This window comes from Ixodes scapularis, unplaced genomic scaffold (genome assembly GCF_016920785.2).
Source record: "Ixodes scapularis isolate PalLabHiFi unplaced genomic scaffold, ASM1692078v2 PGA_scaffold4__175_contigs__length_147842914, whole genome shotgun sequence".
Lineage (NCBI taxonomy): Eukaryota > Metazoa > Arthropoda > Arachnida > Ixodida > Ixodidae > Ixodes > Ixodes scapularis.
Window position 1 is genome coordinate 98,235,214 of NW_024609879.1, and position 21,189 is coordinate 98,256,402.

Sequence of the window (21,189 nt, forward strand, 5' to 3'; positions counted from 1 at the left end):
TCAGCCTCCTGCTAGCATACGCCACCGGGTGTAACAAGCCTTCGCTTTCCTGCAGCAACACCGCACCCAAAGACGCATCAGACGCATCTGTACGCAAAAAAAACTCCTTTTCGGGATCTGGTGCCAGTAAGATAGGCGACCGCGACAAGCACCGCTTCAACTCCTCAAATGCCTCCTCCTGGTCTTCACCCCACTCGACTTCATTTTGTGCTCCTTTCCTCGTGAGTTCCACCAGTGGCACAGCAAGATCCGCGTAATTTGGTACAAAGTCGCGGTAGTACCGAGATAATCCAAGAAATGACCTGACTTGGCGTTTCGTCACTGGTCGCGGTGCATCTTGAATCCTTTCAAGGATCTCCGCGTTGGGCGCAATCCGTCCTCCTCCTAGCTCGTGCCCGAGGAAGACCGTCTTGGTGAACCCCACCTCACACTTCTTTGGACGCGCTGTGATGTTAGCGGCTTGCAGACGATCGAAAACTGTTCTCAGAGTTTCCATGTGCTGTGCCCATGAGCCTGACGCTATCAGGATGTCGTCAATATAGTCATGAGCGTCAGCGATTCCACCAAGTAGCTTCCTCATCAGTCTTGTAAAGATAGCCGAGGCAGTCTTAAGCCGGAACGGCATAAACCTGAATTGGTAGTGTCCCCTTCATAAAGAGAATGCAGTTTTCTCTTTGGCCGACTCCTCCAACGGGATTTGCCAGTATCCCCTCGATAAGTCTAATTTCGAAAAGAACCTCTTTCGTCCCACGTTAGCAAAAGTGACATCAATCCTTGGGATAGGCTCCGCGTCTACCTTCAGCACGTCATTCAATCTTCGATAATCCACGCAAAATCTATTGGACCCGTCTTCCTTTTTAACGATCACGACCGGTGCATTGTAGGGTGACGTACACCGTTCGATGACTCCCAGTTGTAGCATCTCCGAGATCCCCTTTTCTACTACGTCTTGGACAGCAAAGGGCAACGCATATTGTCTCACCCGGACTGGTTCCTCAGTGGTCAGTTTCAAGTCACACGTTACCAAGTTGGTCTGGCCGGGTCGATCTGAAAACACCGACTGGTATTGTCCAGTCAATCTCCATACCTCGTCCTTTTCCTTGTCCTGCAAGTCCTCGTTGACGACGACATCTTGCCAAGACTGTTCTGTAGTGTTTCTTTCTGAGTCTTCTCGCCGAAGTCTTGGGTCGCCGCGCCGCAACTTGGCCGATTCATCCCGTACTTCAGCCTTTCTTCATATTTTTTTAACGTATTCACGTGGAATACTTTCTTTCTTCCGCGCACATCAAGCTCGTAGTTGACTTCATTTATCCTACTTGAGACTTCAAAGGGTCCCTTCCATTGCATGATCAGTTTATTGTGATCGCTTGGAAGCAGGATGAGAACCAAGTCCCCTGGTCTCAGTTGGCGGGTGACGGTCTTCTTGTAGTATTTTTTGTACTTGCCCTTGGCTTCTTCCAAACAATGGTGAGCCAACTCGCATGTCCCTTCCAGTTTATTTCTCAATTCTAGGACATGGGTGTAGGTCGTCTTGAGGTCAGCTTTGAGAGACTCGTTGGACCATATCTCCTTGAGGATGGCCAAAGGTCCGCGCACCTTCCTCCCATAGAGCAACTCAAAAGGTGAGAACTTCAGGCTTGCTTGCGGGACTTCTCTGTAAGCAAACAGCAATGCCGGAAGGTACCTATTCCAGTCTTTGGGCCTTTCCTGACAGATTCGTTTCACCATCTGTTTGATGGTTCCGTTAAATCGCTCAACCAGTCCATTCGCCATCGGATGGTAAGGGGTGGTCAGTAGACGCTTCACCGAAAGAAGTTTGCTCACCTCCGTCATGAGATCTGAGGTGAAGCAGGAGCCTCGATCGCTAAGGACCTCTGATGGAATGCCGTACCTGGCAAACATCTCTAAGAGCGCTTCTGCCACTTGCTCTGTCCCAATCTTCCTCAAGGGGACAGCGTCCGGGTACCTTGTGGCCATGTCCACCAACGTCAAAATATATCGGTTGCCCGAACTTGCTGTTGGTCTAATTGGCCCGATGATGTCGACTGCCACTCGCTTGAATGGTGTGTCAATTGTAGGCATGGTCCCCAGAGGTGCTTTGCCCACTCTTCCTTTTGGCACTGTTCGTCGGCAGACGTCGCATGAGCGAACATACCGCTTGATGTCGCTCTGAATTCCAGGCGAGAAGAACTCTTCTGTCGCCAATGCAAGCGTATTCTTCACACCTTGATGTCCAGACATGATGCCATCGTGTGCCATTGACAACACAGTTGGCCTGTATCTCGTTGGGAGCACTAATTGCTCAATGCTTCTCACAGTGGCGAACACGCAGCTTCGGAAAAGCAAGTTGTTTCGAATTACCATGTCATATCTTGTCCGGCATTTGTGTTTCCTTATCACTTTTCCTACGTTGTCGAAGCACTTCTTGAGGGATGGGTCATTCCTCTGCTCCTTCGAGAGCTCCTCTTCTGTCGTTTCAAGGATTGGAACCTGTGGTACGTTCAAGGGTGCCTGTCCTCTATTGCTACCGTTCTTCGCCTGTCCAAGTCCGGCGACGTTGACATGTAGCATTGTAGAGTGGCTACTTGGGACGTGTCGTGATGAATCAGCTCTGTTCTCGATTTTCTGCTCTTCCATGTCCTCGCAACCCAGATGCTCGGTCCGCGGTGGAATTTCGTTGCTGCTCTGTTGGTCGCAATTCCAGGCCGGGTCCGGCTCGTGTGCCTCTCTTGCCTGGGGGATGTTGCCGAGAACTAAATCGTACAGTGGGTTGTCAATACACTTTGCGATAACTTTTCCAATGAAAAAAGGTGTATCAACAAAGATCTCAGCCTCTGGTAGGTATTTTACGGTTCGGTCAAGCAAAAATACAGGGCTCGATTTGCCGGTGTAACACTCGACAGGGACTAGGCTCTTTTTCACAACTACGGTATTACAGCCAGTGTCCCGCAGCACTGTTACCTTCTGTTCCCCAACACGACCTTCAACTACAGGCATGTTATCCACCAAGAACTTGGGTGCTCGACCAACAGCCGCATTTACAACTGAGATCCTGCCTCCATTCTTTAGGGTAATGTAGGAATCGTCCGGTTCCCCTTGCCTTTCATCCTATGCTGTCCATAGGCAAGAAACTTTGGTCTTATCCCCAGACCTCAGGTTGCATCTTTCAGCTTTATGCCCCGGCTTCCCACAGTGCCAACACGTAGGTGGTCTAGAGTATTTGCTTCGACTCTGGCAGTTCTCTGCCTTGTGCCCTATCTTATTACACAAGAAACATCGAAGAGTTCTCCTTACATCCTCCTTGAGCGCGTTATCGGATGTCCTCATGCTGGCATTAAACTCACGTTCGTCTCCTTTAGCTTTTTCATTGCTCGGTTGAACTTGCGCTTCTAGAAATACGTCAGCCTTTCCTGCCAGATCGTCTAGCGTCGTGCAGTCCCTCTCTTTCAAGAAAACGGTTAGCTTGCTGGAACATGTTTTAATAAACTGTTCGATGAGCATCGTCTCTCGTAGCGCCACAAAGCTCTTCTCCACCTCAGCAACTTCCAACCATCTATAAAAATATCCGGCCAACCTCACCGCAAACTGTCGTCTAGTTTCTCCGTCTCCCGGTTTCGCATCACGAAATTTCTCACGATAACCTTCTGTGGTATTAGCCCCGTGCACGACCGAAAGCGTCGCTGTGGTCGGCCTTCCACGATTGGCCCAAAAGCTGACTGTGACGTCGGAAAGGGTATACCATCAACGGAAATAAGAGGAATGAAAGAACTTTAATTTCGACGGTGTTGGCAGTGTTGCTTTGAGAGCGCAATGATTTCAGGCTTCCACCATGCTATTTACAAACACCACCGAACTTGTTGTTCGCAAGGTAATGACGTCACAAGGGGGAACCATAAGAGGGCGCCACCAAAACATCTCGCCGCTAATATCAGAACCTCTGCAGCAGCGTGGGCTTCACCTTGGTGTAATCCATTGCGTCCGCAGGAGTCATGCGACCAACGACGCTCAATGCCTCTCCCGTTAGACATAAACTCAGGGTGGTTGCCTACTTCTCTTGTGGCCATTCTAGACCTGTCGCCGTACGCTCAAATCTTTGCAAATAAGCGTCGAGGTCGTCGCGCTTCTCGTTGTATTGCGGAATAAGCTTATGCAGGCTTGCCCGATGACTTGGCCCAGCTGAATTACTTCGGTCCCCCTCGTCTCGTGCCACGCGAGTTTCTCTTTCCTGAGCCGCGATTCGCAATCCTAATATCTCGCGTTCTTTGTCTAGTCTGATCGCTTCGGCCTGGCAAGCGCGTTCTCTCGCTTGTTGTTCTTTTGCCGCCTCGCGCGCCAGTGCTCGCTCTTCTCTGAAGTAGTTCTTTTCTCGCTCGACCCAGTTCCTGAGCTCTTCACCAACGTACCCCAGCTCTTTTCCGGCCGCCATCCGCTTCTCAGTCTACAATCCCGGAACTAGCCATGACAGTGCGCCCGCTCTGCCAAACAAGCGTGATGTAATAAGTGGGCTAAGATCCTGGCAAGCTCGCCATTGTCATCACCCGTTGGCAGAAGAGGAAGACAAAGACCATGAGAGTTTCGGGAATGAGAAATACGTTATATTATTTAAGGGAGCGGAAGAACTATAATGAGAAAGAAAGATAAAAATAAACCGTCAGAAAAGAAAGAGAGAATTACCAGAAAAAGAAAAGAAAGTACAATAAAGAAATCTCTACACGCGTCTCAACACTGATCAAAGTTCCGTCAAGTCATAGACACATCAGGTGAATCTCGCTCACGAGTCCTCCGTGGCGTGTCCTCGTGAAGGCGGTTCTCTTCGGTAACCTTTCGTGATGTCATTACCTTGTAAGCAACAAGCATGAAGGTATTTGTAAAGAGCATGGTGAAAGCTTGAAATCGTGGCACTCTCAAACCAACCCTGTCAACATCGTCAAAATTCAAGTTCTTCAATTCCTCTCATTTTCATCGGTGGGAAATTCTTTGCTGAAGTCATAGTCAGCATTCGGCCTATCGTGGAAGACCGATCACAGCGACGCTTTTGTAACGTGATGGCCAAGGAGCGACAGCGTTCGGTCTTAGGCTACCATTTTTTATATCTGTCCGCGTTCCCCTGGCGCGTGCTCCCAGAGCGCGCTTCTTCTCCTTCGCCGTGGCGATGCTAGCGATCATCACACTATCCCCCTTCACGAGGAAGTTGCCGTCCTGGCACTAGGCTTATCACGCTAGAAGCACTCAATCGCGATACCGCGCGGGTCGAGTCAATGTTTCTCGTGGCCGAAGGAGGTATCGCTCTGCTGGTTTTGCCTGCTGTGGCACGTCTACAGGCGAGTCCGTTGGAGTGACGTCATCAGGGGGCAAAAGAAAGACTGAAAGTTGATAGTCGTCCAGGAGTTCGGCACCGTTCGCTGGTGGCGTATTGTGCTGGCCTCCGTCAGTTCCTTGGTCCCCGTTATCTTCTACTTGGTCGTCAACGTGAAGCTCGTTGTCCAGGATGTCTAACAATGATGGATTCTCATGAGCGTCGGCCAGGTTCGGATCCTCAGCTGCTTGTACCGGTGGTAGACTTTCGACCGCACCGACGTACAGATCATCAATTTCAATGTCTATTATGTCTGGGTAGTCGGGGACTGCTGGGTGTGTAGAAGTCGGGTCGTTATCTTTGTTTTCTTTGATGATTATATCGGGGAAGTCTGAGTTCTGGTGCAGGTAAAGGCAGGCCGTTATCCGTGACGTGTGATAACGTCCTGGCATGCAAGAAGACTGGCTCCTTCCCATCGGCTACCCGCTTGAAACGGTTGTGTTGTACAACCCGCCGCTTCCTTTTTCCAGTTTCTTCCTGGATTCTGTACACGTTGTTAGGAAGCTTCTTGAGGACTACATAAGGACCCAACCATGGCAAATATAACTTCGAGGACTGTCCTCGCCGCACAGCGGGAGAATGTAGAACAACTCTGTCGCCAGGTTCGTAGTCTTCTTCCCTGGCCGTGCTGTCGTAGTGGCGCTTCTCCGCATCCTTTGCTTTCATGTCGTTTACAATTGCGTGATCGCGAGAACTTTGTAATGGTGTCAGTAGGTGCGATGCGTGTTGTTCATAACTAGACGTCGACGCCATGTTAGCGTGGACGTGCACGTCGAGCAGCATGCCAGCTGGTATATTCATGTGTCTACCGAAGAGCAGATAACGAGGACTGTAACCAGTCGATTCATGCACGCTCGAGCGATAGGACATCATGACGAGAGGGAGCTTGATGTCGTCCCAGTCAGTCTGTGTGTCATTGACGTACGCACTCAAGCTGTTCATCAGCGTGCGATTGAATCGCTCAACCAATCCGTCCGACTGGGGGTGGTAAGGGGAGGTCCTTGTTTTTCGGATGCCCAAAATTGAGCACATTTCTTGAAAGACGTTGCTCTCGAAAGTTCTGCCTTGGTCAGAGTGTAGTGCTGACAGTATCCCGTAGCGACTGAAGACGTTGTGGACGAGGCTATTGGCGACCTCCTTGCTTTCTTGAGTCTTCAGAGGGAACGCTTCAACCCATCGAGTAAAATAGTCGTTCACTACCAAGATGTACTTGTGGCCTCTTTCCATCGTTGGAAACGGACCAGTGATGTCAATAGCCACTCGCTCAAAAGGGGAGGTGGCCGCTTCCTGCATCAGTGGTGCTCGTGGTCTGGGGTTTGGTGCCTTACGAGCGGAGCACTTAAAACATCTCGAGCACCAGTCGGCTACACTGGGTGCCTATTCGAATCCTGAAAAACCATTTTGCGGCCTTCTTTAGTGTCTTGGCGCGCCCAAGGTGTCCGCCCCCCGGTGCATCATGAACGGAGTCTAGGGCCAGCGGTATCCATGTCTCGGGGATCACGGGAACAGGTGTTGAGTCCGGTGTTTTTTTCCATATGAGGCAGCTGTCGACTAACCTTAGCTTCTGCCGGTTGCGGAAGAGCACTCCCGCGCTGCATCGACGAATATCTCCTGCCGGCGTGCCTGCAAGCAGGGCGTCGACGATGGGCGAAAGCTGCGGGTCACGTCGTTGTTCTTCTCGAAGGTCTGTCATGGTGAATGAAGACTGTGCAACTGTCATGAGCGCGACATGTTGGCCTTCATTCGCCGGGGAAGGCCGTCTAGACAGCGAATCTGCATTTCCATGTTGTTTTCCCGGCCGATGCGAAACGATAAAGTCATACTCGCTGAGTTGGTCAATCCAGCGGGCGACTTGGCCTTCCGGTTCTTTGAAGCTGTGTAGCCATTGAAGCGCGCTGTGATCAGTCCCGCATGTGAATCGCCGTCCAAGCAGGTAGTTCCTGAAGTAACGGACGAAATAAACCAGGGCTGGCATTTTTTTCCTGGTAACACTGTAGCGGCGTTCAGGCTTAGTCAGGGTACGACTGCAGTAGGCGATTACCCTCTCCTTCCCATCCTGTACTTGGGATAGTAGCGCGCCGATACCGTTTTCACTTGCGTCCGTGTCGACGATAAACGGTAGGTCGAAATTTGGAAACGCCAGAACTGGAGAGTTCGTGAGGCGCCGTTTGAGCTCTTCGAAGGAGTCTTGACACTGTTGTGTCCAGACGAATTGAACTTGCTTCTCCAACAATTTGTGAAGCGGGGCCGCGATGCCGGCAAAGTTTGCAACAAATTTCCGGTAGTACGAGGCAAGTCCTAAGAACGAGCGAAGATCTTCGACGCTTAAAGGCTGTGGCCACTTCGAGACCTTTTCTGTTTTCGTCTGTCTCGTCGGTTCCGATTCCTGTAGCCGAAATTTTGTGGCCCAAGTACAAAACGCTGTTGCTGAAGAAGCGGTACTTTGAAAGTTTCAACTTGAGACCTGCATCTCTCAACGCCTTAAAAACTTGTCGAAGATGCATGACATGTTCGGCTTCCATTTTGCTGAAGATGATAATATCGTCAAGATAGCAAAGACAGAAGTCAAATTTTCCCACGATTATTTGCATCAACCGTTGAAACGTCCCAGGAGCGTTGCACAGCCCAAATGGAAGGACATTACATTCGAAAAGTCCTTGATGTGTGGCAAACGCTGTTTTCTCCCGAGACCCCGTCGACATCTCCACCTGCCAATATCCTCACGCTCGATTGATGGTGCCGAAATATTTAGCACCGTTCAGGGCTTCGACACTGTCGTCGATCCTAGGCAGTGGATATGCGTCCTTGTGTGTGACCTCGTTCAGCCGACGGTAATCTACGCAGAACCGCAAGTGTCCGTCCTTCTTTTTCACCAGAACGACGGGCGCAGCCCATGGGCTGTTAGAAGGACTAATTACTCCCGTGTCCAGCGTTTCATGCGTTTTCGTGGTCACAACTTCGCGGCGGTTTGGAGGTAAGCGGCGCGGGGATTCTTTGATTGGGCCGGCCGCACCAGTGTCGATCGAATGCGTCAGAACTGACGTTCTCCCCAAGTCCTAATCACCTTGAGAAATTACATCCTCGAAGTCAAGAAGCGTACCTTCGATCAGTTTTGTTGATTACCCTGGAGGTGTTGTGATGCGGCCATCTCATCTTGCAGCGAGGTGAGTGTCCATTTCTCTCTTTTCGTCGCAGAGCAGACGCTGTCTCGTGCCGCCTGCGCGTGCCTCTTGTCAAGTGGAGCAGCGGAGTACTCGCCTTCAGGGTGGTCAAAAGCGTGCAGGGTTCCGAGGCTTGTACCTTTGAATAAGGTGACCGGCTCTTCGGAATGGTTGATGACACATACTGGTAGCTTATCGGACACTGTCAACACGCTCCAGGTGACTTCGGTATTCCTTTTCACGAGGAGATCCGGGCGAGGTTCGAGAAACCCAGTACCAAACTCTGCCGTATTCGGTGAAATGGTCCCGAGAACGATGGTTGCGGTCCTCGGTGGCAGAACCGACGTGACAGAAAGCTGAACTCTTTGCGTCTGCGCACACGGGCTCTCTACTTGTCGTTGGAGTTTTCTCTCGCTGAAGTCAACCCGAAATCGGTGTTTTATTAAAAAGTCCAGTCCCAGGACGAACTCATGTAGGATGCCGGGAATAACAATGACAGGGTGGCTCACCGAGAGATCTGCAACCTCAATGTTTAAGCTGCATGTTCCCCATACTTCGAAGGCGGCGCGGTTAAGGCCAATGACTCCTTCTCGGTGAGTGAACTCAAGGTCAGGGTTGTCGCGCGAGAGCTCAAGCCACTTATCGCCTCGTAAAATGGTCGCTGACGACCCGGAGTCGATAAGTATGTTCATGAAAATTCCGCCCACTTTCCCCTTCACTGTTACTCGGGGTGCGGAAGAATTCCCTGATCTCCACGTTCCACAAATGTAGGGTTGTCACTTCGCAGTGGCGCACGCTGGTCAGAGTTTGCACACGATCTTGCGAGGTGGCCAGTACCGCCACACTGAAAACATCGTGGTCGCCTCCTAGGAGTGTTTCCGCAGGGAAAGCTTTGGCTGTGCTCCTGGAAGTGACTCTGCGACTCAATGAAACTGTTCACTGTGGCGCGAAGGTCGGCCACGCTGCTGGTCAACGCCGCAATGGCATCGCCCGTGGGTCGCGTAGTGGCTTCTGAAGTGTTACCCACGGCGGCGCACAGTATTGGTGTCCCCGTAGTCGCAGACAGATGCCCAATGGATGTTATTCTTGAGGCTATCTCAAGAGCTTTCTCAAATGTTGCAGGGTCAGCGGCGAGGACTTTGTCACGCAGCTTGGATTGGAGACCCACAATGAACTGGTCCCGTATCATCGGGTCGCCCATCTGTAGAGACACCTCAGGATAAGCCTGTCCAAAGAGGTCCACGAGGTCGTGGGTATAGACGTCTAGGGCTTCCGTGGGTTGATGGCCGCGGGACGGAAACTGTGCCGCAGACACAGCACGCTGGCCCGCCGACGCCAAACGAAGTGTCAACGCCTTCACTAGTGCGGGAAAAGTGGCCTTGTCTTGGTCGGGAAGGTGCTCGAAGACGCAAAAGGCCCATCCTCGGAGGCATGTCGGCAGGTACACCAACTTTTTGGTGTCGTCCCAACCGTTGGCTGCCGCGCAACTAAAGAAGAGCTTTGCCCATGACTCAAAGCTTCCCTCACCGGTGAAGACGTCCGGGTAACGGGGTGTACAGGTTCGGTGGCCATCCCACCGCTGCCACCAATTGTAAGGTGATGGCCAAGAAGCGACAGCGTTCAGTCTTAGGCTACCATTTTTTATATCTGTCCGCGTTCCCCTGGCGCGCGCTCCCAGAGCGCGCTTCTTCTCCTTCGCCGTGGCGATACTAGCGATCATCACACTTTCGATCGCTCACGCCGCCAATTGTATAGTGATATTATCACCCACGGTAGATGAGAAATCTAGCCAGTGCAGTATGAGTATACGACCACTAGCCTAGCCTCTTTAACGTGCCTCGCGCAGATACACGACCGCACGCCGGTACGACGCTCATCGAAATTGAAATGGGCAGGGGTAGGGATGGAACTCATGATCCCTCGGTTCTGCAGCGCAAGCTGCAGAACCGAGGGATCATGATCTGAGCTGGGTCTGGGTTAACACATGCACTCGGCCACCCATCTTCTCCATACAGCAGGTGTCTCAAAAACACGACCCGCGGGCCGCATGCAGCCCGTGACTCGCTGGGATGCTGCCCGCGGGCAACCGGCTACGAGTCTCGGTTCCCATGTCTCGAGCGCTAGAAATAGCATGCGCCATGATGATCTCATCTCGCAGATTCATTTTCGCTCGAAAAGTAGAGCCTCTCTTTTAACGTATTCACATAGTCTTTACTTATCTGTGTTCATTTGCCCTTTGTTTCGCTTTATGCTTTGCTTCCCAGCTTTTTGTATACTGTACAACGATTCCCCTACCAGGATGCAGCCGCGAGCTCTTTGTTGAAGGATGTATCTTGGCTGCGCGAACTTTCGATCAGCAGGAGCAACTACCGAAAATAAAGCTACAAGCTCAGGATTCTCGCCTTAAAAAATATCACAATTAAAAAAGAAGTAGAGGTGTTGTAATAGAAACCACCAGGGGAAAGCAAGAACTGAAAAGTTAACTTATTGTTTTTAGGGACATATTGAACTTGGTTGATTCCTGAGTGAATTGAGCGACGATAATTACAGCGTACTTGCTTTCTTGTTCTATTAAATATGCGAGCACGTTAGCGGGGCGGTGTCATTTAAAGTATTGTTATCACATCAGGTCAGGGCCAAAAATAGTCATATAAACAAATCAATTCTAAAAATGTCACTGACAAACCTGAGCTTACAAAAGCATAGAGCACGAGATCTCTTTAAAATCGTTTGACACAGCCCCCCCCCTCTCCCCCCCTTCCCCCCCCCCTCCTCCGATCAACGATGACCCTCGGCCTTCCCAGTGTGTGCCATGTTGTCCCCACGCTCAAATGAGTTTCAGACCACTGCCCTATAGTATAGATCTCAACCGCGTCGTCCCCGCAGGGGGCACCTGTGAAAGCAGGTGTTTGGAGAGTGGCGTCTCCACGGACCCTGAGCCATGCGGGTTCGCCCGCCCACGTATGGCTGTGCGTGGCTTTCCCGTGTCCGGGGAAAAGGGCATCCTGGTGGTTGAGCCGAGCCCGGGGTAGGTTTGGACCCTTCGGGGCCCCCCGGGTGAGGCAATACACCACTTCGGCCCCTGCTTCTCGTAGACGGGAGTCCTGGTAAGGCCCGGCCAGGATGATTCAGCCTAGTCGCCTTTTCTTCTACTACACCCTCCGATCTTTCACTCCCACCTTTACTTATACTTCTCTCCATTCCACTTTCACCTTATTGGCGCCAAGGGCCAATCTTGAGTGGAGAGGGACGCTAATCTAGACCCATTCTTGGGTATAACATCTGGGTAGGTGCTGCTGGAGTAACGTGCACAGCAAAGCCATTTTTGTTATGTGTCGTTACCCTGTCCCATGTTGGGCTCCATGGTGGGCGGCACACCGCAGATGTCGAAGGCCTCCCATTTTTTTATGGGTTCCAAAGCTAAACTTCCTTCTGATCGATCTCTGAAAAGAGTTCGCACCGAAGCCACCGTTCCACTAAAGACTACTGATAATACTCAAGCCTTCCCAAAGTTCCTAGTAATGCACTGTGGATACGACCTACCACTTGGAAAGCTCTCCCCTTTCCTTGTGGCAAAAACCCTGGAATCATCTGTTGGAAAATCTTACAAAGCAAAGAAGCTCCCCTCTGGAGACCTCCTTGTCGAGGTTGAAACAGAACAACAAAGTAAAGCGCTCCTTCGACTTACTAGTATTGCTAATCACAAAGTCACAGTAACGCCACACCGATCTGTCAACACCATTCGGGGTGTGATCTCCGAAGATGATCTGTTGGAAAGTACTGAGGATGAGATCCTTGAAGGACTCAGCAATCAGGGTGTGATTTCAGTGAGGCGTATTACCTTTCGGTGAGATGACCAAGAGAAGCCTTCAAAACACCTTGTGCTTACATTCAACTCCACGACCCTCCCCCGGGCGGTCAAGGCTGGCTATCTCAACTGCAAGGTTCGACCGTTTATCCCCAATCCGAGACGTTGCTTTAGCTGCCAGCGTTTCGGACATGGGGCAGCCACTTGCAGGGGGCGGACAACCTGCGGAAAATGTTCAAGCAATGATCACCCTACTGACAACTGTGCAAGTGATTTCTCCAAATGCGTGAACTGTTCAGGTACTTACCCTGCATACTCCCGCTCATGCCCAAGGTTTAAAGAAGAAAAAGAGATACTAACACTGAAAACCAAAGAAAATCTGACTTACTTTGAAGCCCGAAAACGCCTCTAATTCTTACAGAGAGGCACTTACGCCGCTGCGGTCAGCAAGGGGGCTGCACCGACAACGGCTTCCATGGGGACACAGGTCTGCCTTTTAGACCTTTCTGCCCCGCGCGAACCCCAAGCCCCCAAAATCTCACCTGGAGTCCCTCAAGAACAGAGGGATTCAACTCAAACCGTTTCCTCAAAGGCGACGGTCCCGCGCCGTCTGCCCGCACGCCCACGTGCGAAAACTGTGACGACAGAGTCACAGTGCCTTGAAGGACGCCCCTCATGTTCATCGCATCGCGAGTTTGAGGCAATGGATGTCTCCAGCAGTCCGCCGGAGCCACCACCTGCCCCGAAGTGCGGTAAAATCTCATCAAAAGTTGAGGATCCAAAGAAAACGACTAAAGCGACAGGTCCAGAAGCTGGCACATAGCAAGTGCTTAGTCGTGGATGCTGTTTCAACTCTCCCAAAAATGTTTATTAATACTTCATACACCTCACAGCATCACTGTCCTTTGTCGCTAACCTGCATTACCTCACTCACTCTTATAGATCAGTTGGGACAGAGGAATAACGGCGACTCCCTCGCCAGTGGCATTGGCCCAAAGTCTCAACCCCCTTGGAGGTAAGAGAGGGCAGCTCCAAAAGGATCAGCCAGAGGACTATTGGCGACTCCCTCGCCTGGGGCACTACCTCTATTTGTTTTTCCCCGAAGGTTTGATCGGAACTGCCCTCCTGTTGACATCCACACCCATTCATGTCCTCTTTTGTTTTTTATTAAACTTGTTTTAGAGCGCAGCTCTTAGGGGCCCGTTTCCGGCTTGAGCGGCGTCGGCGTCGCCGTCGCCGTCGGCGTCGGCGTAACCGCGAGGTCACGTGACCCCCGAGGTCACGTGACCCCCTTAGGTCACGTGACCCCCTGAAGTCACGTGACCCCCTGATGTCACATGACCCCCTTGAGGTCACGTGACCCCCTAAGGTCACGTGACCCCCTGAAGTCGCGTGACTTCTGGGGATCACGTGACCTCCTAAAGTCATGTGACCCTTCAGGTCACGTGACCCCCAAAGGTCACGTGAGCTCCTGAGGTCACGTGACCCCCGGAGGTCACGTGACCCCCTGAAGTCACGTGACCCCCTTGAGGTCACGTGACCTCAAGGAGTCGCCTATCCCTCAGTACGCTTCCATCTTCCTCCTCAAGAGCTGTGCTCTAACCGGCGTTACAGGGCATTGTAAACGGCTTTTTTAGATGTTTTCTTAGAACCCTAGTTTGTGAGTGGTGCATTACAACCTTAGCTGCTTATGCGCTAGGGCTACCAACTCGAGGTCCTGAATTTCAAACTCGTTACCGACAATGAGTCTTATTAAGTGGAACTGCCGAGGTCTCTTGCATAATTATGACGATGTTTGCTCCCTGTTGGAGGAATATCGTCCACTGGCAGTGTGTCTCCAGGAAACTCACCTGAAGGGGAGTCAGTCAAGTGTCTTTAGGCACTTTCATTTTTTCCGCAAGGATAGAGATCCCTCGTCCTACTCTTCTGGCGGCGTGGCCATAGTAGTGCAAAAATCAGCGGCATGCGTGGAGGTTCCGGTGCAGACCACCTTGGAGGCAGTGACTGTTCGCATTCTGTCAGACCGCCTAATAACCCTTTGTTCCCTTTATATTCCTCCAAACTTTCATTTAAGGTGTGAAGACCTTGAGTCACTCATTGCTCAACTCCCCCATCCATTCATTATTCTGGGCGATTTTAATGCACACAATCCGTTGTGGGGCAGTACCAGACACGATACTCGTGGAGCAATTGTTGAACGGTTCATTTTGTCTACAAATCTGTGTCTGTTTAACGAGAAGAAACCTATATATTTTAGTGCACCCACAAACTCATTTACATCAATTGACCTCTCTATAAGTGAGCCTATTTTATTTTCACTGTATACACGGCAGATTACAGATAATCCTTTAGGCAGTGACCGCATGCCGATTATTTTAAGACGAAATAACCCAGGTGCAACCCTCCCCAGCCGGACTCCCCGCTGGAAATTTGAGAAGGCAAATTGGTCAGAGTTCAGTGAATTCTCACTGCTCGCATGCACATCTCTTGACAAGCTTTCAATTGATGAAGTGAATGAATACTTAACGAAATGTATCCTTCAGGAGGCCATAATGGCAATCCCCATGACCTCGGAACGCCTCCCACACCGTCCCAAGCCTTAGTGGAATGAAGAATGCTCAGAAGCGCGAAAAAGCAAAACAATGCATGGAGCATATTTCGACGGTATCCGACATCAAGCAATCGTCTTCACTTCAAGCAAATGAAGGCCCGTGCACGGTACATTCGCCGGCAATCGAAAAGAACCAGTTTTCAAGGGTATGCGACATCAATAACAAGCCACACATCACCGAAGGAGGTCTAGGAACGAATTAACAAAATCAATGGATCCTATAGTGCTTTCAACATCCCCCTGTTATCCTGCAATGGAACCTGTCCAGAGAGTCTAGAGGAACAAGCCGATATTCTCGGGAAACATTTCGAATCTGTTTCAAGTTCCAGGCACTATTCACCATCATTTCTTCGGCTAAAACAGCAGAAAGGAGCCAGGACCATGAAGGCAGCTGTTGGTGCACGGGAACCGTATAATAGATCCTTCACTCTTATTGAACTAAAGATGGTCCTTCATAGCGTCAAGCCCTCGGCAACTGGTCCTGACGGTATCCACTACCTCATGTTGAATCATCTCCACCCGTCTACATTTGATCTGGTCTTATACCTTTTCAACAGAATATGGGAAGAGGGACGTTTTCCATCAGCTTGGAGAACGGCTACACTTATCCCTCTGCTTAAACCAGGAAAGAACTCGGATGCTGCTACTAGTTACAGGCCAATAGCATTGACGAGCTGCTTCTGTAAAACCCTCGAAAACATGATTAATAGGCGACTGATGCAGCACCTGGAAAAACATTGCATCCTGGATAAATACCAGTGTGGTTTCCGCTGGTCCCGCTCGACGCAGGATCAATTAATTCGATTGGAGACAACTGTTCGAGAGGCGTTCGTCAATAAACAGTACTGCCTCTTTGTGTTTTTCGATCTTGAGAAAGCATACGATACTGCCTGGCGGTATGGAATTTTGAGGGACATGATTGACATTGGCATCCAGGGCCGCATGTTCCATGCCATTGAGATCTATTTAGGTAGACGCACTTTCCGAGTAAGGCTGGGGTCTGTACACTCACGATGGTTCATACAGGAAAACGGCGTTCCACAGGGCGGTGTCCTAAGTGTTACTCTGTTTGCTATAAAAATCAATTCTATCGCGCGTGTCATACACCTTCAGTGCACTACTCGCTGTATGTAGATGACCTCCAGATCGCTGTTTCCTCATGTAACCTCGCAATCTGCAAACGGCGTGTTCAACTGACTATTAATAATGTGACAAGGTGGGCTGACAATAACGGATTTAAGTTCTCCACGGAGAAGACTGCTTGTGTTTGTTTTTCACGAAAACGTGGTGTGATGCCGACACCTTCGTTGACCATATAAAATGCACCAGTTCAGGTAAAAACAGAGTATAAATTTCTAGGGCTTATATTCGACTCCAAGCTCTCTTTCAGCCAGCATATCAAAATGCTAAAACAAAAATGCCAGAAATCCCTTAATATTCTGAGAGTTCTCTCCCACATGACTTGGGGCTCCGATCGACTGTGCCTCCTAAGAATCTATAAATCGATTGTGCGGTCACGCCTAGATTATGGATGTTTGGTGTATGTATCAACGAGTGCATCAACACTGAAAATGTTGGATCCAATCCATCACGCAGGGATCCGACTCGCCACCGGTGCGTTTCATACATCTCCTGTGCTGAGCCTCTATGCTGAAGCTAATGAAATGTCTCTAGAGAAAAGGCGAGATGTCCTAGGTCTAACGTATTCTTTTAGGATACGGTCTGTAGTACAACATTCGTGTTGGGAACTAGTAGAGGGAACACGTTTGGAACGAACCTTCCAAAGCAAGCCCGCTGTTAAGCCTCCCTTTTCATTGCGGAACAAGACCGCGGCCGTTTTGGCTAGCCTTGGGACAAACCCACCTGTTGCTCAGCTTCTGGGAACAGTGGCACCATGGGAACGTGGTCTGCTCATCACAGACTTGTCACTTACTGAGTACACTAAGAAAAATACCTCACCAGAAGTCTTAAAACAGGAATTCTTTGAGCTACAAAATACATATAAAGACTACACCAGCTTTTATACCGACGGAACAAAAACCGATTCTTGTGTCGGCTGTTCCGTGATTGGACCATCACTTAAATGTGTGCGGAGAATTCCAGTGCAACTATCTTGACTGCTGAATTATACGGTTTACTATTGGCCACAGACTATATTATCAAAAATAGGCATCCATACTCTGTAGTTTACACTGATTCACTAAGTGCTCTGAGAGCCTGAGAGCACTCCGATCCCTTGAGATAGCAAAAAATCCTTTAATAACTCAGCTACAACATAAAGTGGTTGCTGCGGCTAGGGACAACAAATTGCAGGTAGTCTTTTGCTGGGTGCCTAGTCACGTGGGTATTCCCGGCAATGAAGCTGCTGATCGTGCCGCTTCCACATGTGCTTCAAGGAAGGTTGATATTCACGACATACCCTACCAAGATTACAAAACGACCATAAAGAAAAGTATCAGGTGTAAAGGCAAGAGGAATGGTCCCGCGAAACCAACAACAAACTCCATGTTGTGAAGCCGATGCTACAGGAGTGGGCGAGTGCCCGTCGTAGGGACCGTTTTTTCGAAGTAATTCTTTGTCGGTTAAGAATTGGCCACACACATCTAACACATGGGTATCTGCTTCGCCGAGAGGATCCACCTACATGCGAACACTGTTATTTACCATTAACTGTAGTGCATATCATTCTTGAGTGCCCCGCATATCACAGATACCGCCAATTCTACTTCGCCCAGTTTTATTCAGCACAGATGCCTTTACGCCTTGCTCTTTTGCTTGGAGATCAACCTTTTATACCTCATGCAAATGTTTTTAAATTCCTAGAAAGCACTGGACTTTTACGTCAACTTTAAACTTGCTTTGCAATTTTAAATCTTTCACCCACATTATTTATATACAGATTCATGCACATCCTTTTATTCTATCACTGGCCACTCGAGCCCTCTTTCCTCTCTAGAAACCATTCATAAAATAGTCACAGACTTTGGCGCTCTTTAGCCTTAGATGCTTTTGCGCCATTAAAACTCAATCAATCAATCAATCAACCGCGTCGTTGCTCGACTGGACCTGCGCAGGCATCCTGGCGTACCTGGAAAGCCGGCCCAGCCTGGCCTACCCGGGCCTGGTGATGGCGCAGCTGTCTCACGTGGCCAGCTCCAGCATGGGAGGCACATCGGGCGCCCTGTACAGCCTGCTCTTCCACGGCGCCGCCAAGGCCTTTACTGTCCTCTCGGGCTACGACGCCTGGGTGGCCGCCCTCGAGCACGGCGTCAAGCTCGTCATGAAGTACAGCATGGCGCAAGTCGGAGACCGCACCATGGTACGTGCCCTGCTGGTCCATAAAATCATTTCAAAAATCGCCTTCAACGCACTGCCATCGATCTGGCTGTGGAAGCTGTTCTGATCTTGCGCAGTAGCTCTCTTCTGCGGAATGCCAGGCATGCGTCAACAGCTTATTGAAGGCCTGTAAGTCCAAACGGGACACACCAGGTGCTTTGCACGTCGCAACTTCCACGGCAAGGCGGGAAATTTCCGACGTGCGCGTGCGTCCCTAAAGAGGACATCAACCACTGATACATCACAGCTTTTCTTCTCGCCTCCTTGCTGTCGTCTTCGGGAGACGGAACCGACAACTGAAATATTCTCGTTTTCGTGAGCGGTCCATTTCACCGCTTCCACATGGTATCGCGGGCGAGCGATGCGTTTTTGCTGCGGGGAGAGTTTCTCCACTACCGTGGGGAATTAGTTTTCCGACACCCACGGACGAGTTTCTCCGCTCCAAAAGAGGGATTTGTGGGGGGTTTCTCCACGCCCGCAGGGGAGCTTCATCACATTGACTAACTCTTACAGTTGGACACCCTGGACGCAGCGCTGACGGAACTCCAGAAGGACTTTAGCTGCCTGGACTCCGTAGGGGTCCAGAGGAACCTGAACGAAGCCCTGAAGGCCATGTCGGCGGCTGTGGCCCTGACGCTCAGCATGAAGCCCCGTGCTGGACGGGCCACCTACGTCAATCCGGACCTCCTGAAGCACGTCGATCCGGGGGCCAGGGCTGTCGAAGTCTGGCTGGGCCGGGCCATCCGCAGCGTGATTACACCCTCGTTGTGAAGACACCGATCACGCCATGGGTTCACGATGGCATCAAAGGGAATCTAGTAGATCATTTCGATATCTCTGATAACGATACCGGATGACGATACGATGCGCTCACAGAGGTGTCGGTGGGGCATCGTGTATCGCTACCGGAGTCAATAGAACAATCAAAAACCTCCTGCTAGACTCTGTTTACCCGTAAGCTGACAGTGCGGTATACAAGCTACGCTGCTCGTTGGTCCAATCACACGTCTCCCTTTCGCCACGTGATGCCGCTCGACCTCGCCCATACCTGGACCTCATTCATATCCACGCGCAGAGAGCAAGGTCGGGTGATGAAAGGGAGGCGGCTGATTGGTTCAGCAAGCGCATAGCTTGCACTGCACTGTATGCTATGTATTGAACAAAGGATAGCGGGTGTCGGTATGGCTTTTCCGATCTGGTGCTGGTCTCTCTGAAGGCTTCAGACGGTACAAATTGAAATATTGTTGACTGGCGAAGGCGACCTTGCTGTTGGATTCGCGGTGAATGGTGGACAGACTTGCGCTACCGTTACCAACTCGTTTAACGTTTTATTGAAAGGCCGATATGTGGTAAGCAGACTGTGCTATAGGGAGGGCAATTTGTTGCCTTTTTATTTGAATAAACATATCCTCCATTACGACTTTAGGCGTTTTGATTATAGAAGTGTTGCCTCATTGAATGAAAGCCGCCTCCTGTATATCTTAACGAGATGGCTTCTATATTTATTTCTTTGGAAGCTGGAGCAGTAATGATCTAGAAAGGGGCATGTGTGTGATAATGAAAGCTAGCTTTTCTGCCGTGGCCCAAAGGTAAATCTGGTAGTATATATTCATTGAACCCGGAGACCCCCAAAACTTGTTTTACATAATTATATCTTGTGTGTGCGTGCGTGCGTGTGTGTGTGTGTGGGGGGGAGAGAATTGAGCGTCCACGGGATTTTTCTTGTGCGAGACCAAAAATTGCGAGCAGGATCGAGTCATGCAAAACTTGCTTGCTTGACATGACGTCGCGGTCTTGCAATTAAAGGAAAGATCTACTGTATGTTCAAAAGTTACTTATACTTATACACGATTTTTGTAAATTTTCAGTAAGAAAATAGCAGTCAACGGAGCCCCCGAATACATGAAGACATTGTTGGGAAGTGCTTGAACTAGTACAATGTACTTTCAAGGAGGTTTCCCTTACAGAAATGTCATATCTGGACTTATATTAAAAACAGATATGGATATATAAGGAATTGGGCAGATATGGCCAGATATGCACAATCGGGCCATATCTGGATGGATATAGCCATATCTGCCCAATTCCTTATATACCCATATCTGCCCAATTCCTTATATACCATATATAGACTGCTTTATATGATCCCGTGTTTGGGTCTGGTAGATAGGGTACCCACCCCATATAAAGCAATTTTCATGTGATGCTCCTTCTGGCATCACATGAAAATTACTGTCATGGGACAGTTACCATACTTTCCAGGTCCAGACATGGGATCATGTAACGCATTTCTATGAGTATCCGCAAAATATACATCGTACTGCTATCCCACACTGCCCCAAACGTGTGTTCACGTAGATATATCTACAGAATAGTCCACTGACCAATCTTCATTGGCCTGGGTCGGAATTTGTCATTCAACAAATATGTATGCTACAAAGATAGAATGTAGGCGATCGCTAGTTAGAAAACATTGTAACATATCATTCGACGACGGAAATTCACAGCCCTTTGGCGGGATTGGTTGTCGAGAGAGCAGACGGAGAGTATGGTTTGCACAAGAAGTTTTATACAAGAAAGCGTGAAAACTCCAAACAAGCACTTCCCTGTTCAAGAAAAAAATTATAAGGAACAAAACTGTAATATCACACAGACAACCATTAAAATAAACTAAAAATGTATCAGCACACAGACACCTATTAAAATAAAACAAACGGGAGGCAACAATTAAGTTCTAAACTATACGGAAGTTCCAAAATTGTTGATTCTCACTCACAGAGTCACAGTCCTGATTCAACCCTCCGGTCGAGCACAGCAGTTTTGACAAGCACTTGCTTGCTAGCCTCGTCGTCGAAGTCCTTCCTTGCACCGTGTGATGTTCAAAGCCCCCAGTCGCTCCTCATTGGCCTTGTTTTTC

At 49.8% G+C, this 21,189-nt stretch overlaps 1 protein-coding gene across 1 annotated transcript in view; it reads left to right on the forward strand.

The window, feature by feature from the left end:
- LOC115328316 (triokinase/FMN cyclase) overlaps positions 1–19,693 on the forward strand; it is a 43,429-nt gene extending 23,736 nt beyond the window's left edge. Inside the window, exons 13-14 of the mRNA XM_040212845.2 lie at positions 18,011–18,255; positions 18,786–19,693. Of these exons, the coding sequence (XP_040068779.1) occupies positions 18,011–18,255; positions 18,786–19,043 (503 nt within the window). The 3' untranslated portion in view covers positions 19,044–19,693. The remainder of the gene's footprint in view (positions 1–18,010; positions 18,256–18,785) is intronic.
- The last annotated feature ends 1,496 nt before the right edge of the window (positions 19,694–21,189 follow it).